At 54.7% G+C, this 14,504-nt stretch overlaps 5 protein-coding genes across 5 annotated transcripts; 2 read left to right on the forward strand and 3 right to left on the reverse strand.

The window, feature by feature from the left end:
- Nucleotides 1-621: 621 nt before the first annotated feature.
- Nucleotides 622-3,367, forward strand: LRP88_08400 (kinase-like domain-containing protein; the record flags this gene model as incomplete). The annotated part of the gene is made up of 2 exons (XM_083244906.1): nt 622-1,862; nt 1,915-3,367. 2 exons carry the CDS (start codon nt 622-624, stop codon nt 3,365-3,367), a joined length of 2,694 nt encoding a protein of 897 aa, XP_083099400.1.
- Nucleotides 3,368-4,430: 1,063 nt separating this feature from the next.
- On the reverse strand, nt 4,431-5,173 carry LRP88_08401 (F1F0 ATP synthase subunit h; the record flags this gene model as incomplete). Its single annotated transcript, XM_083244907.1, has 3 exons — nt 4,431-4,702; nt 4,975-5,068; nt 5,147-5,173. The coding sequence occupies 3 exons, from the start codon at nt 5,171-5,173 to the stop codon at nt 4,431-4,433; spliced, it is 393 nt and encodes a 130-aa protein (XP_083099401.1).
- A 744-nt stretch (nt 5,174-5,917) lies between these two features.
- On the reverse strand, nt 5,918-7,261 carry LRP88_08402 (cytochrome and DOMON domain-containing protein; the record flags this gene model as incomplete). The annotated part of the gene is made up of 3 exons (XM_083244908.1): nt 5,918-6,265; nt 6,325-7,160; nt 7,216-7,261. The coding sequence occupies 3 exons, from the start codon at nt 7,259-7,261 to the stop codon at nt 5,918-5,920; spliced, it is 1,230 nt and encodes a 409-aa protein (XP_083099402.1).
- A 2,411-nt stretch (nt 7,262-9,672) lies between these two features.
- LRP88_08403 (kinase-like domain-containing protein) lies at nt 9,673-11,208 on the reverse strand (the record flags this gene model as incomplete). Its single annotated transcript, XM_083244909.1, has 1 exon — nt 9,673-11,208. The coding sequence occupies one exon, from the start codon at nt 11,206-11,208 to the stop codon at nt 9,673-9,675; it is 1,536 nt and encodes a 511-aa protein (XP_083099403.1).
- A 1,419-nt stretch (nt 11,209-12,627) lies between these two features.
- LRP88_08404 (WD40-repeat-containing domain protein) lies at nt 12,628-14,187 on the forward strand (the record flags this gene model as incomplete). Its single annotated transcript, XM_083244910.1, has 1 exon — nt 12,628-14,187. The coding sequence occupies one exon, from the start codon at nt 12,628-12,630 to the stop codon at nt 14,185-14,187; it is 1,560 nt and encodes a 519-aa protein (XP_083099404.1).
- Between the last annotated feature and the right edge of the window lie 317 nt (nt 14,188-14,504).

The following is a 14,504-nucleotide window of genomic DNA, read 5'->3' on the forward strand; positions in this document are numbered from 1 at the left end:
CTGCGTTTCCATCCCATCCCATCCCATCGCCTCCGACCCCGCCATCAGCTCTCGCTCCCACGTCCGCTCCGTGCCTCCCACGCAAGATACATACATACAAGCAACCACGTCCTGCTCCCCTCGGTCAGACAAGCCTCTGGACAAGCCCACCCCCGGCTGCATATCGAGCTTTCTTTTCCGGAGCGAGGTGAAAAATTGATCTCGTCATCCCCCTTTCCCTCGACTCCTGTCGACATCCATCGAGGTCCCAAGCCTCCACTTGTCCCCTCGCTCGCGCTTCGTCTTACACGGCCGCTCTCGGCAAGGCCTCGCATTTTTTTTATTACTGCTGGTCCTGGCGCGCTGCCCGCATCCACACCAGAGCGAACACACCACCGGCCCTCTTGACCTTGAAAGGCCTTTTTCGATCCCGTGTTTTTCTCGTCATAGTCGCATCGTCAGAGCCCACCACTGCCGCTATTGCTCGTCGCCGCCGCCTGTTCCCTCACGACCTTTTGCCCTGTTTCCCCTCTAGTCGACGCGCTTGGCAGCCGTCATGAACTAGTGTTCCCACTTTGCCCTTCCCCGCGCTGCTGCATCGGCGCAAAAGCATTTATTCACTCACTGGAAATCTCTTACAAAATGCATGGGGTTAACCAAACCACCAGGTCCGCGGCCGCTGACGAGGATGGCGCCGATCACATCGGTTTCGATACTCCTCGATCTGGTGTAGCTACTCCTCAACCCGATCTACAGGACAAACGCTTGCCCGGCATCATGAGCTACTTCGGCCAGGTTCGTCAACGCCCTTCTAGTACAACCAGTCACAGTCTGTCTTCGCCCAAGCCCAATCGTTCTTCCCAGAGCGCTGTCACTCTAGACCGAAAGCAAATCCAGCCCACTCCACCAACCGACCTGCAGTTGCAGGCGCACACCGAAAGCTCTTCTCGCGAGTGTGCCTCTTTGGCTTCAGATCGTTTGCTTCTTCAACATGAGCCTCTCGGTCTCGAGCCAAGAAGCAAGGAGCGGGATGAGACCAAACTTTCCAACCCCTACCCATCCCCACCCACTTCTCAGCCCTCATCTTCTGGGGGCTCTATTTCCCAGGATATGATTTTTGCAGCCCCAGATTCAGGGGCCGACGGCAAAGCCGCTGTCGCTGCAAAGTCTTTAACACAGTCGCAAACCAAGAAATCCGCAGCATCCCTCTTCACCACTACCCATTACCAACCCTCCAATGACCCATTGCCCCCCAAGCTCGACTCCAACCACGCAGCACCTCTCAAGGACTCTGATCCTCCCTCACAACCCGAAGCACGTTCCACCCCGAGTGCTCGCCCTGCAGCCCCCGGCAAGTGGTACTCTCTTGATGGACTCAAGGAGCTAACTCGTATGACGTTCAAGAGCGGCCCCTCAACTCCTACTCGAGCAATGTCGGCTGCTCGACCGTCCGGTTCCGATGGCAGGGCCCTTTCCTCCGGGAGGACCAGCCACGATGGCGCTGAAGTCAGCGGCACTCAGACTCCCAGGAGCTCAGGCGGTACACAGGCGCCGGCTGCCAAGGGAAAGCTGACTATCAAGATCAACGAGGCTCGGGGACTTAGAAAGAGCCGAGATCCTTACGTCGTGGTCGTTTTTCAGCGAAGTGAACTCATCTCAAGCGGGCCCAGGCACACTGAAGAAGATGACAACCTCAGTGTCGCCACACCCGGCATGGGTGGAATTGCCATCCAGCGACAGGGCAGCGATTCTGGCCGCCCAATGGCTATTCCCATGAGAAGCCGCCAGAGCAGCAACACTAGCATCAGTGACTACAACACTTTCCGGAATCGGTCGGCCCGGCTTTCCTTCACGAACCCCAAATGGGATGCTGAAGCAGAATTGTAAGTTGCTAACTAAGTCAGGTACCAGAATCAAGATACTGACCAGCCATAGCGATGTCGTGAGCTCCGAGATGCTGGTTGACATTTCGGTATATGACCATGCCGCCTCGGGTGAGGAGTTTCTCGGCCATGTCGATTTCCAGGCCAGCAGAGACCCCGATGCAGTTGTCCAAGGATGGTTCCAGCTCCAAGGTCATGCCGATACAATGGCAGAGAATGCACCCACTGGCGAGATCTACGTCCAGGCCGTCTATCACAGAGCCGAGAAGAAGCACTTTGGTCCAACCGACTTTGATATTCTCAAGTTGATTGGCAAGGGCACTTTCGGCCAGGTTTATCAAGTGCGAAAGAAGGATACGCAACGCATCTACGCCATGAAAGTTCTCCAGAAGAAGGTTATCGTGCAAAAGAAGGAAGTCGCCCACACCGTCGGAGAGCGTAACATTCTCGTTCGAACAGCCATGTCTGACTCACCATTCATCGTCGGTCTCAAGTTCTCTTTCCAGACGCCCTCAGAACTTTACCTTGTTACCGACTACATGTCTGGAGGAGAATTGTTCTGGCATCTCCAAAAGGAGGGACGATTCGACGAGAAGCGCGCTAAATTCTACATTGCCGAGTTGATCTTGGCCATTCAACACCTCCACAACAACGACATTGTGTATCGGGACCTGAAGCCCGAGAACATCCTCCTGGACGCCAACGGACACATTGCTCTGTGCGATTTCGGTCTGTCCAAGGCCAACCTTACCAAGAATGACACGACCAACACGTTCTGCGGCACAACCGAGTACCTTGCGCCAGAAGTTCTCCTCGACGAGTCTGGCTATACCAAGATGGTGGACTTCTGGTCGCTTGGTGTCTTGGTGTTTGAGATGTGCTGTGGCTGGAGTCCTTTCTACGCCGAAGACACGCAGCAAATGTATAAGAATATTGCTTTCGGCAAGGTGCGGTTCCCCCGAGACACCCTCTCGCAAGAGGGCCGGAACTTTGTCAAGGGACTATTGAACCGTAACCCCAAGCACCGACTGGGCGCTACTGACGACGCAGAGGAGTTGAAGAGGCACTCCTTCTTTGGTGACATTGACTGGACGCTGCTTTCTAAGAAACTCATCACTCCTCCGTTCAAGCCCAAGTTGAAGTCTGAGACCGACGTGTCGTACTTTGACCCCGAGTTCACGACTGCGCTGGATCAGAACGGATCTCTCAACGAGCGTGCGGCGGCACTGGCCAGGGGCTACGCGGCTTCGACTCCCCTCTCTCCCTCGGTGCAAGCCAACTTCCAGGGCTTCACGTTTGTGGACGAAAGCGCGCTGGATGATCACATGCGAGACCGAGCTCGAATGGACGACGAAGATATGGATGACGCTCACGGGCACCACGATAACGACGACTGGGACAACCTGGACGACATCGACCTCAGAAAGGCGAACCGGATGAGCGGCATTGTGAAGACTTCTGCTCACGATGAGCACATGGTGGGAGGCTCGCACTTTGACGTATAACCGGGCCAGGTATTTGCATTTTACACCCAGATCAGCTTCACGGCGTTTCGACGATGATTAGGGGGGATTCTATCCGTGTCATAAGAAGAAACAAAAAGTAATATTTCGCAAGCCAAAAAACCCAACCCAACCCAAACCAGACCCGCCGCCATTCTGTTTGCATGTGGGCCGTGGATGATTAATTGTGGAATTATTTGCATCGAGGTCGGATGGTATTGCATTGCATTGGTCATCGATCATGCTGAACAGGATTCATGGCGTTTTATGGTTGTGCAAACAAACAAAACAAAGGGGGGTGAGAAAGAGGTTTCCCCCTCGAGTGTGTGCCTCAACTGGAAGGGCCATAAGCAGTAATGAATGAGAATGCCAAAGAAAATGACGGGTTGCCGGGAACCCTAGAAGGGATCTAGTGCACCCATTTGAGTTTTGCTGAGCTCTGTTTGTACCTGAAATAGTCTAGTGATGATGTAGTCATGGTGGTTTGGGTGAGTGTGTGATGGATGACGTTGCTTGCCACCAGACGACGGTTGACGCGAGTTGTGGATTGTCAAGGCACTTGATAGTACGTGCTGTAACAGCTTCGTCTCTTTAGGAATGCAACCAAGTCAAGATGTCAGAAATCAATGTCGATATCAGAAAGCACTGGTGACGTAGATGATTAGATCAACAGCTCTGCAGTGTTATCTATACCATGTCCGAGCGGATGACGTTGAACCATTGTTGGGCCCAAGGGCAGACGCCATCATCAATACTCCAGAGTTAGCCAAAGGGTCACTCTCACTAGGATTCAGGCATCTTGATGGTATCAGTTGCTTGTGCTTCATTTGGCATTCGCATTTCGCAATGAGTTCCTACAGGCAACCAAGAGGTTGGATTTTAGGAAAAAGTACACAGGATTATAATCCCCATTCCACTGCTTCTCGCAGCCCAACTCTCCTCCAAGGCTGAGTTGTTGTCAACCTCTCCCTCTTTTTCTATCCCCATCTAGCGGCGCCTCGGGCGGCGGGAAGTGGCCCGAGGTGCCAAGTCCGGGTCAGCTAGGTATCCTTGCGAGGAAAGGCGCTTAGTGGTGAGCCTCATCCTCCTCCTCGGCCTCGAGCCAGTCAGCAACCTCGGGGGTGCCAGAGGCGGTCTGGGCAGAGGTGTCCTGGCCCTCAATCTCGACGGCCATGCTCTCGTACTCCTTCAGGCTGCCAGCGAGGTCGGTCTCCTCGGGGGAGGCGGGGGTCTTGGGGGCGTTGAAGGTCTGGACCTGGCCCTCAGAGTCGGTCTCCTTGACGGCGGGGATCTTGTAGGCCTTGAGCTCCTTGAGGTAGAGCTCCTGGACGAAGTCGGCTGTTGGAGGGGTGTCAAGTCAGCAATTGAGCAACCATCGAGCGGATTCAGGCGTTTCTGGGGCGCATTGGGCATTGGGACTGCGAATGGAGATGATGGGCGTTATCCCGAGTCTGATCGTGGAGGCTTTGGCGACGTCGGAGCTCGGGTGGAGCGCAGCTTCGGCTATAGGACAGATCCGACCGACGACAATAAAGAATCGACACAGGGCGAGAAGTAGTCGGAAATCGAAACGGCGGGGGATCAAGGCATCGGCAGGGACAGCATCTTACCTCTCCGAGAGACGGTGGGAGCAATGAAGCCCCTCATCTGGACGGCATTGGGTCGGGCGACTCGAGAAACGGCCGCAACGGCGGAGCGAGCGCGCTATAAAAGAAGTTCTCGTCAGCGCTCCTCGCTCTCGGGTAGATTTGGTATCGAGGATTCGAGGGATCAATCGCTTACCGAAACCCGGGACAGCTGGCTGAGCATTTTGGATGGCTGGTCGTGGCTCAATTGGGTACTCCGGGGAGATGGGGGAATTGAGGGTTTTGGGGAAAAATCGTGAGAGTGCAGGCAAGACAGGCGCTCGCCCCCCCCCCCCGGCTAGAGCGGTTCGGCCTTGCTATCGCGGTGTTGGTGCCTCAGGCCGCACGCACGGCTGCCCGGAGCTTTACGGGTGGTTGATGTCACGTGATTTTGGAGGAGAATGATTGGCCAGATCTGGACCCAGATTGGCGATCTTGCTGCACAGCTTTCGGCTGCTGGGAATAAGCTTGCTTGATCCAACATCGACGACTTATACTGAGCTTCTTTTTGCCTATATGTGTTTTATTCTCTTACAATGCTTCTCTAATGCATCTCACAATGCTCACATCACGGCTTCAGAGTTCTTCCCCATCAAATACTGCGTCAATTGTGGCGAGTGCCCCCCACATAACCCTCATGACTTCGTCGTCCGATACCCTCTCACGCCATGAGCTATGATGATTCGACTTGGATCTATGAGAGGATCCCATTCCGTGGCCCCATGTCCATGTGGGAAGGCCAAGCTATCGATCAAGAGTCTTTTGATCTACCAAAAAAAATACACACAAAAAAAGAAAGGAACGATTCAGGAGCCGATCTGTTCTATCCGTCATTTTCGGCTCATATTCCCGGCCTTCCCGTGGTATCACATCCTTGAGCTCTTAAATTATTCAACGCCCAATCATTCATGGCATCAATTTTCCAACCTTATCGCTGCTCCTCCTGAGACATTTGTGGAGAGATTGACTTAACGCGAGCCGTCCTCCTCATGCCGCCAACAAAGATGCTACCAGTGTAGAGCAGAGCCGCGATGCCAGCAATGACCGAGTAGGCAATGATATATCCCTTGGAGGAGCTTGCAAGCTGCAGGCCCAGGCCTCCGTTGATGATACCAAGGATCATGAGGATTCGGCCGAACCAGATATGGACATGGCTGATGATTCCTCGCTTGCCATGGCTTCTAAAGTATCGGTGATGGGCGAATCCAAGAATAGGCTGGAGACCCATCAGCGCAACAACAATTGTGCCCATCTTGGTGTGGGTTTGCTGCCACCACTAGGAGTAACACGTTAGCACGGAATCATGATGCGAGTGCATTCAAAAGGTTGACTTACATAGCCCCCGTCGCGGGCATAGACGTAACCAAGACCGAAGCCGGCCCACATACCCAGGAAGGCGATGGATTGCCAGCCGGCGTGGACCAACCAGCTTCCAATGATGGGCATCAGAACAGCTCCCAGGGGGTATGCAGCAAGGAAGACGATGGACATGATGATGCCGTGAGCCCTCAGCACGGTCTTGCTCGGGCCAGAGGACTCAGATACAACACCAGAGTTGGAATCGGAGCCGGAGCCGGAGCCGGAGCCAGAGCCGGAGCCAGAGCCAGTCTTGGAGTCTGAATCGGAATTCGAGTCGGAATCGTCACTGCTAGAAGTGAAAGGGTTGCTATCAGAGCTCATGGATGCCTGAGCGAAGTTGACAGAGAAGCTGCTATGCTCGTCGTGCTCGCTGATCCTCTCCGAGACACTGGTCGAATCTAGGGAGTCGCCATTCCTCCAGGCCGCGATCCACGAGTTGGATCCCTCAAAGTCGAGGCTATCGCAGTCGCCGCACCGAATGTTGGCAATCAGCTTGCCGCCAGAGACGCCAGAGCCAGCGAGGAGTTCAACTCCTGTCCGCCTTGTGTATTGGGGCATGACATGGCCGGTGCCAGTCCGTGTGCTGAGAGTCACGTTGCCGTCGCCGTTCTGGTAGATGAGGAACATCTCGGCGCCTGACATGCCGGAACCGATACCGAGGCCGGCCCATTGGACGCTGCTGGGAGCTTCCATCTGGAAGTAGATGTTGCCAGAGCCCGAACTAGCGGACGCCTCTGGGACGCCCCAGCGGAAACAGACGTCTCCATCGTTGGGGCAGAAGGCTGAGGTGACGGCTGATGCGCCGCGGACGTCTAGAAAAAGGCCGTGTTAGTCGGGGGATACATGATGGCATTGAGAGCCACTCACACAGTGCCGCCGTGGAAGCTAATAGTGTGCCAACTGTCGACTTCATATTGGATCGAGATCTCTGGTGGATTCTGATTGTGAGAAACAGTCAAGGTGGAATAACCCACAAGGAGGGCACGTCGATGGTCATATATGCGTATTCGCACAGATGGGGGGCGCCTCTTGTAACACGGTTAGGCCCATCTCGAAACGGTGATGGGTTGCGTGCGCTACGTGGTAGCCGCGGACTGCAAGCCACGCCCGGCACCAGAGACATGCCGTCCACTGCCTTACGAATCCCATGCACGTTAGAGGCTCGGCAGATGAGCTCTAATTGGGGTAGTTCCGTCATCAAATGGAAGGGGGACGATCAAAGAGAAGCGCCAAGCAGGGGGCGTGCATTTGCAAGACACGGTCTAATGGTCAAAGACGATGGGCACGGCACAGCACAGCATGAGCTCGACTGTGATGCTGTCGTCAGCTTCGGCTCCGCCCTTTGATGCCCAGCCCAGACCGTTTCTCCTCTGGGACCAGTGCGCAAATAGGGTTTCATAACACTGCCACGCTATCATGGGCTCAAACCGTTGCTGCGGATTCGGGCGAGGGTGCTGAAGATGAGATGGTCAAGCCGTTTGGCCAGGTCTATGCGATTGGCTCGGACAAGCCACTTTGAAGTGAAAACTGCGTGTTGAAGCCGCCGTTATTGGTCCCTCGTTGAAAAAGGTGCTGACAGTATGAGGAATACCACAGCAATCGGCCAGCGAGGTCCGGTTACTACGTACAGTCTGCTTCGTAGTTCTGGGTGCGTGAGGGAGGGCGGCCGACCCCTACCGCGATAGCGTCGGTAGATCGAGCTTAAATCAACACAGCCCACCCGGGAATGGGACCCATCAGTATCGAGGCCAGGGAATGCCAGACCCGAAGATGCCTCTGTTGGAAAATCATGTCCCGATAGAGACAGCTTTCTTGCTGCTGCTTTGTTCCCCCGGCGGAGGGTTTCATGCTCCCGGCGGACCATCCCACATGTCCTATCCCACGTGGTCGCCGAGACCTCAATCTACGAAGGTTTGCGGCCAAGATGATGAACTTGACGACGCTTTCCCTCTACCGTCTGCTCTAGGCGCACAAGCCAGTCCTTCGTATCGCCTTATGAGCTGGGGCATCAGGGCATGTCACTGGCCCGTTGGGACGTCAAAGTCGCATGGGGAAGAGGCCTCCACAAAGTGAAGACGGCACATCCAATTGCAGAGCCTGAATTTGCAAAATAGACCAGCGCCAAGGCCTAGAACTCGAGAAGAGTACGTCAGCCAGGGCTTCCCTTCTTCCCCAGACCAGACAAGGGTCGTTACAAGAAGGGGTAAAACAACAAAACTCTATGGAAATTAGCGATACGCAAGGTCCGTTCAACGAGCTCTGTGCACAAGAGAGGATCCCGGTCTTGGCGTATCGATGCTTAATTCCTCCCTATGATTTGACTCTTGATGATTCATTCATGACTGAGCAGTTGATCGCCGCGTCGCCAAGACTGAAATCTTGAAGCTGTGGCATGCAGGTATCGACGCCTCGCGCTTGGGGGATTGCGTGGCCCTCCTTCTCGGCGCCCGGGGGGGAAACTCTAGTTGCAGATATCTCAGACAAGCATTGGAATCGGCAGAAGAGAAAAAGAGGGCATCATGATAGTGTCAGGATCCTGTTTTCATCCAATCCTTTCTTTCCGATTTGGTATAGATAGGGAGATTGAGGAAAGTTTACCTTTTGTTGGACGCGAATACGTGCCTTGGGCTATCAAACATCAACACAACACTCAGACCCATGTCATCTGCACAAGAGAATCAATGGACCTCGGTCGGCAATTGTCCAGTAACTGACCGGCTCCGTAAAGTCCACAGCAGCTGCCGGCGCTAGCAATCACCGAGCCTCTCGGCTAGATTGGTTGTGCTATACGACAGACAGACAGACAGCTGTCTCATCCCTGCGCCGGATGTCGTGACCCGATTATGTGAGAGTCTGTTTGTCCAACTCTTCGCCCTTCCCCTGTCATGTCCATCATGATGCTGCATCGCTTCGCACAAGCTGCACTTCTCTCACCATCTGCCAGCTCAGCCTCTGCTTACGTTGTACTCGCACAGCTGGATCCTCTTTCTGGCATTACCAATCTGGCAAGGACCAGTCGTCTCACACACTGTTGGCACATGCATCATCGTCACTCGCTGCGAAATATGATGCTACACGGAGACGCGACATTCCGTGCAACATTCAAAGAGTCTATTGTACTGTAATATCTCTAGCCGACTCCAGGCCGTTCATTGTCAGACAGCCATCTCTAGCTGTGCGTGGATCTAAGAGCTCAAGAAAGAAAAAAAAAGACGAAAGGCAAAAAGACACGCCGCTCGCAAATACGCCAAACTGCTCCATTGGCCCAATCTCAAACTCCTCGTCCCCTATGTTCTACTGCTCAATTCTCGCTAACCACATCTCTCAGGTCTGAGCAAAGGCTGCGAACGCATCGTTGTTCAGCAAGCTCGACGATGCCACAAAGCTGAACCCGCCAAAGAGGTCATCCTTAGGGGCGCTCCGGGGCCAAGCATCCTTGTTGGTCATTGTCGGGCTGATGGATAGCTCCGTGAACTCGGGGGCGAAGTTCTCGGCCAGCTCGGGGTCCGTGATCATGGGTTGGATCGGCGGCTCAAGCTCCCGGGCCGCTAGCTTCTTCCAGTCGAGCTTGCGGAAGAATCGATGCTTCTTCATGGTCTGAAGGTCCTTGGGCATCACCGCGCCGAGTCGCTTCTTGGGGTCCTTGCGAAGAAGGCGAGTGAGAAGGTCCTTGGCATCTGGGCTCAAGAAGTATGGAAGCACTAGCTTCTGCTTGACGATGTTGTCCTGGATCTTAGCATGATTTTGTCCACGGAATGGCGGGTTTCCGGTCATCAGGTCGTATCCGAGCGCGCCAAACGACCACCAGTCGACCGCCTTGCCGTACTTCTTGCCCAACACAACCTCAGGGGCCATGTACTCGACCGTCCCGAGCATCGAGTTGCAGCTCTCGTTCTGGTCGACAGCCACCTTGGACAACCCAAAGTCGGTGAGGAGCAGGTGGCCATCCGCATCCAGGAGGCAGTTCTCCGGCTTGAGATCACGGTAGACGACGCCCAGGTCATTGTGGAGGTGCGAAATGGCCAGGAGCATCTCTGCCATGTAAAACGACGCCACATCCTCCGAAAACATCTTCTCCGTGTTCAGGTGGGTAAAGAGTTCGCCGCCCTGTCCATACTCCAGAATCAAATACAGTTGTTCCTGATCCTGGAAGGCATAGAACAACTTGACGACAAAAGGGTGCCTGTTGACCGACTCAAGAATCTGTCGCTCGGTCTTGGTCTGCTCAACCAGCTTCTTGTGAACCACCAGTGAGGCCTTCTTGAACTGCTTCTGCGCATAGAGCCGTCCAGTCGCGCGCTGCTTGACGAGGAGGACGGTGCCGTAGGTACCCTTCCCAAGGCACCGAAGCTGCTCAAAATCCTCCGACGTCATCTTGCGGTTGGGGTTGAGACCACCCTCAAGGGTTTCAAAGTATCCACTACGTCCGCGGACACTCTCGCTAACAAAGTCGTTTTCGAGGTTGACTTCGTAACTAACGGAGCCCTCAGAGCCCTCGCTACCGGCTTCGCTACGGACATCCTCTCGGCTCTGGGTGCGGCTGATGATTTGCTTTCGAAATTCCAGGCCTTGCTGACTTCCGGCGCGGCTCATGGAGTGGCAGGGAGAGCCGCCGTCAAGGCTCAGAGGCTCCATCTGCAGGCGCAGCTTGGCGATACCTGACATGGCAGGGGAGGATGTGGCGCGAATGGTAGGGCTGCAGTTGGCGCTGACGACATCGTTGATGAGGGTTCGTCCGCCATGGTTCTTGCGCCTTGGAGTCTCGTTGTGTCCGTGGTCGGAGTCCTCGTCGCCAGAGGCGACAGGTGTAGCCTGGAAGCCGCGGACGGTGGTGACCGCGGTGGGCGCCTGGCTTATCATGATGGGAAAGATGCGAAGTGGTAAAAGGTCTCGAGGGTTCGGAACGACACGGTTGTCCTCTGACCACCACTACACACGAGCACTCGTCCTCTGTCAGTCAGGGACAAGTGCGAAGGGTTGCGAATTTCAGGCGAATCCGCGTCGACGCTCCGGATCTGCGCGGGGCTGGGATTCGAAGTGACGCTCGATCTCGTAGAAGCTCGACGATACACGCATCTGGTAGCGGAAGAAGGAAGTACGGAAGACGGCGGGCTTTGCTATATGCATTTGGCAGTGGTCGAGGGCTGGAGGAAGTCGAAACAAGGGATCTTGTTCACCAAAATGGTGTAAAGAGGAAGAGGGAGGGAGTCTGGCGAGACAAAGGACGGGCCGACAATTAAAATGGAAAAAATGGAAAAAAAAAGTTGGTGGCCCTGGACTGCCCGATCCATTCAGGCGGCACACCCGCTGTGGCATCCGACGCTACAGGGCACCTGGCCGGCTTTTTTCAGGCAGGCTTGGACTGGCTGCAGGCCCGTGGACGCCCAAAATGTGTCCTGCAGCATTTGGGGCCACCAATACAAACCCGGTCCGCTACACCACGCCACGACAAGAGTCCAGGCCACGGGCTGGTGGCCCCTGTCGCCCTGCCCATTTGGAACGCGGGGAGGAATTAAAGGGCCCAGGCTAACAAGCGGCTGCCAGTAACCATGTCGTACTTGGTACGTAAAAATAGCCCCTGAAGTCAGGGGGAGAGAGGCGCCGAAGGTGGCTGCTGGAATCTAGAAACCCAATATTAAAACAAACCTACGTGTCATGGACCAACAGGAGCGACATCAAGATTAACCTTCATCATATGATGCCCCTTTTCTGACTTCTCGTGGCTGACTGCCTAGCACCGCCTTTTTGTCCGTCCCTCGGGCAAACAAGCTCTGCCTCTGTAGACGCCGCCTCCCTCTCGCCCCTCTCGCCCCGTAAATACCTCTCGCCAACGAAGAAGGCTCCATCCACTGCTGACCGCACGCATTAAGCGAGCCCCGACAATCTGGAGACCTGACATCACCAATAACCTGACAGGCTTGGAGCATGCGGCGATCAAGCGGGCAGCAACGGTCGGGTTCCGATTTACAGGGGGTCTCTTTGCGCTAGAGTCTCCACGGAGCGCTAAACCCCAAACAACCTGCCTTTTTGAACTTTGAACACGGGCTGTCGTCGGCCGCCGGCGAAACAAAGCGCCGTCCAGACGTGAAGCTCTGGAAATTTCACGTCCGCCAATGTCGCGTAGGCAGCTCCAGCCAGCAACCCGTCATCGACAAGAACATTACAGGCGTCACCAACGTCGCAACTCAGTGATTCAGCCTCCAGACTCATCTAATCTGATTCATTCATTTACACATTCACTGAGAGATCCTATTCGTCAGTTCTTCATCTTCCGGCAAGATGATGCATCCATCGCGGCAGGCGTATGTGGAGGACGCCGAACCGAAACAAGGCATCGCCTTAGAGGATCTCCCCGATGATCACGACTACGACCTTCACATGGGAGGGACCGGTGTCGCACCTGAAAAAGCTTCTGCCATTCTCAACCAGTTCAATCGAAAGCGACTCGCCGCCACGATCGCTGTACCAACCGACGATGGACGAGTTCGCGCAAAGCTCAGAGAGATGGGGGAACCCATGACCCTCTTTGGAGAAGGACCTGTCGACCGCCGAGACCGATTGCGCGAGCTTCTCACGATCCAGGCCGAGATGGACGGCTTGGAGAGTGGTGACATCACCATGGAGGACGCTGCAGACGAAGCACAAGAGGAACAGGAGGAAGAATTCTACTCAAGAGGTGGCCCGGAGCTTCTCAAGGCCCGAATCAAGCTGGCCGAGTACTCTCTGCCCCGAGCAAAGAAGAGAGTGCAGTTCCAAAAAGCCGAGGCGACTATACCCCTACGCACCCATGTCAAGTTTCGAAAACAGATCAAGGAAAGGTTGCAAGCTTTTGAGCTTCAGGGCAGCCAGACGGTTGGAGAACGACACGTCAGTATGACCAGGATATCACCAAACGGAGAGATGGTTGCTGTGGGCAACTGGGGCGGCCAGGTCAAGTTGGTTGAGATACCAACCTTGACAGAAAAGATGACCTTCCGCGGTCATACCAACAAAATCAGCGGCCTATCTTGGTTCCCGGGCGCCACTCTTCCAGAAAACAACATTTCTCCCGACACAGTCAACCTGGCATCAGGCGGTGCTGAGGGCCTCGTTCATCTCTGGTCACTGAACCAGGACACGCCCCTGTCAACTCTTCAGGGCCATTCGCAGCGAGTTTGTCGCATCGAGTTCCATCCTTCCGGACGTTATCTAGCCTCCGCATCCGAGGATACTTCGTGGAGGCTCTGGGACGTGGAGACAACGGCCGAGGTCCTCCTCCAGGAGGGTCACTCGAGAGGTGTTTATGCTGTCAGTTTCAACACGGATGGATCGTTACTGGCAAGCGCCGGTCTGGACAGCATTGGAAGAATCTGGGATCTGCGAACCGGGCGCACCATCATGATTCTGGATGGTCACCTCGATGGCCACATCAAACCCATTCACGCTCTAGACTGGAGCTCCGACGGGCACCGGGTCTTATCAGGATCCGCTGATGGCTGGATCAAGTGCTGGGATGTCCGAAAGGTGCAGCGGACTGGTGGGATTGGTGCGCACACCAGCGCTGTATCTGATATGCGCTGGTACAAGGGCCTTGATGATCCGTTGGACGGAATACCCCCTGGTGTTGATGACAAGGGTGCCCAGCTCCCCAAAAAGTCAAGTACATTCTTTGTTTCGAGTGGTTTCGACAAAAATGTCAAGATCTTCTCGGCTGATGACTGGACACTGGTGCAGACGCTCAGTGGGCATACGGGACCGGTTGCCAGTGTAGATTACAGCAGAGACGGAAAATGGATTGTCAGTGGAGGACATGACCGTACGGTCAAGCTCTGGGGCCGCAACGATGGCGAGGGCATCTAATGAGGTGGGTGGATCGATCTGGGTAAAACGGACTGCGCTTTTGATACCCCAAAATTTTACTGCTTCTTTCGGTAGCAAACAACTGAGTTGCCTGATGATTGTTTTCTCGGGTGATTGCATTGACGAGATTTATTCTTCCAAAAAGGGAATTTTTAATCCGAAGCAAACAGAAGAATTATCCAGATTGATTCACTTTATCATTGCTTCAATCGGTGGAGTTGCATTGAATCTTCCCTTTTGGTAGTGCCACACCCCCCACCGGATCATGTGACGCCACCCTGTGCGATTTAGGTAGTTTGCTTTAGTTTGCCGTGCCC

This window comes from Fusarium phalaenopsidis, assembly GCF_050370095.1.
Source record: "Fusarium phalaenopsidis strain FUZ10S chromosome Unknown contig_32302, whole genome shotgun sequence".
In the NCBI taxonomy this organism is placed as follows: domain Eukaryota; kingdom Fungi; phylum Ascomycota; class Sordariomycetes; order Hypocreales; family Nectriaceae; genus Fusarium; species Fusarium phalaenopsidis.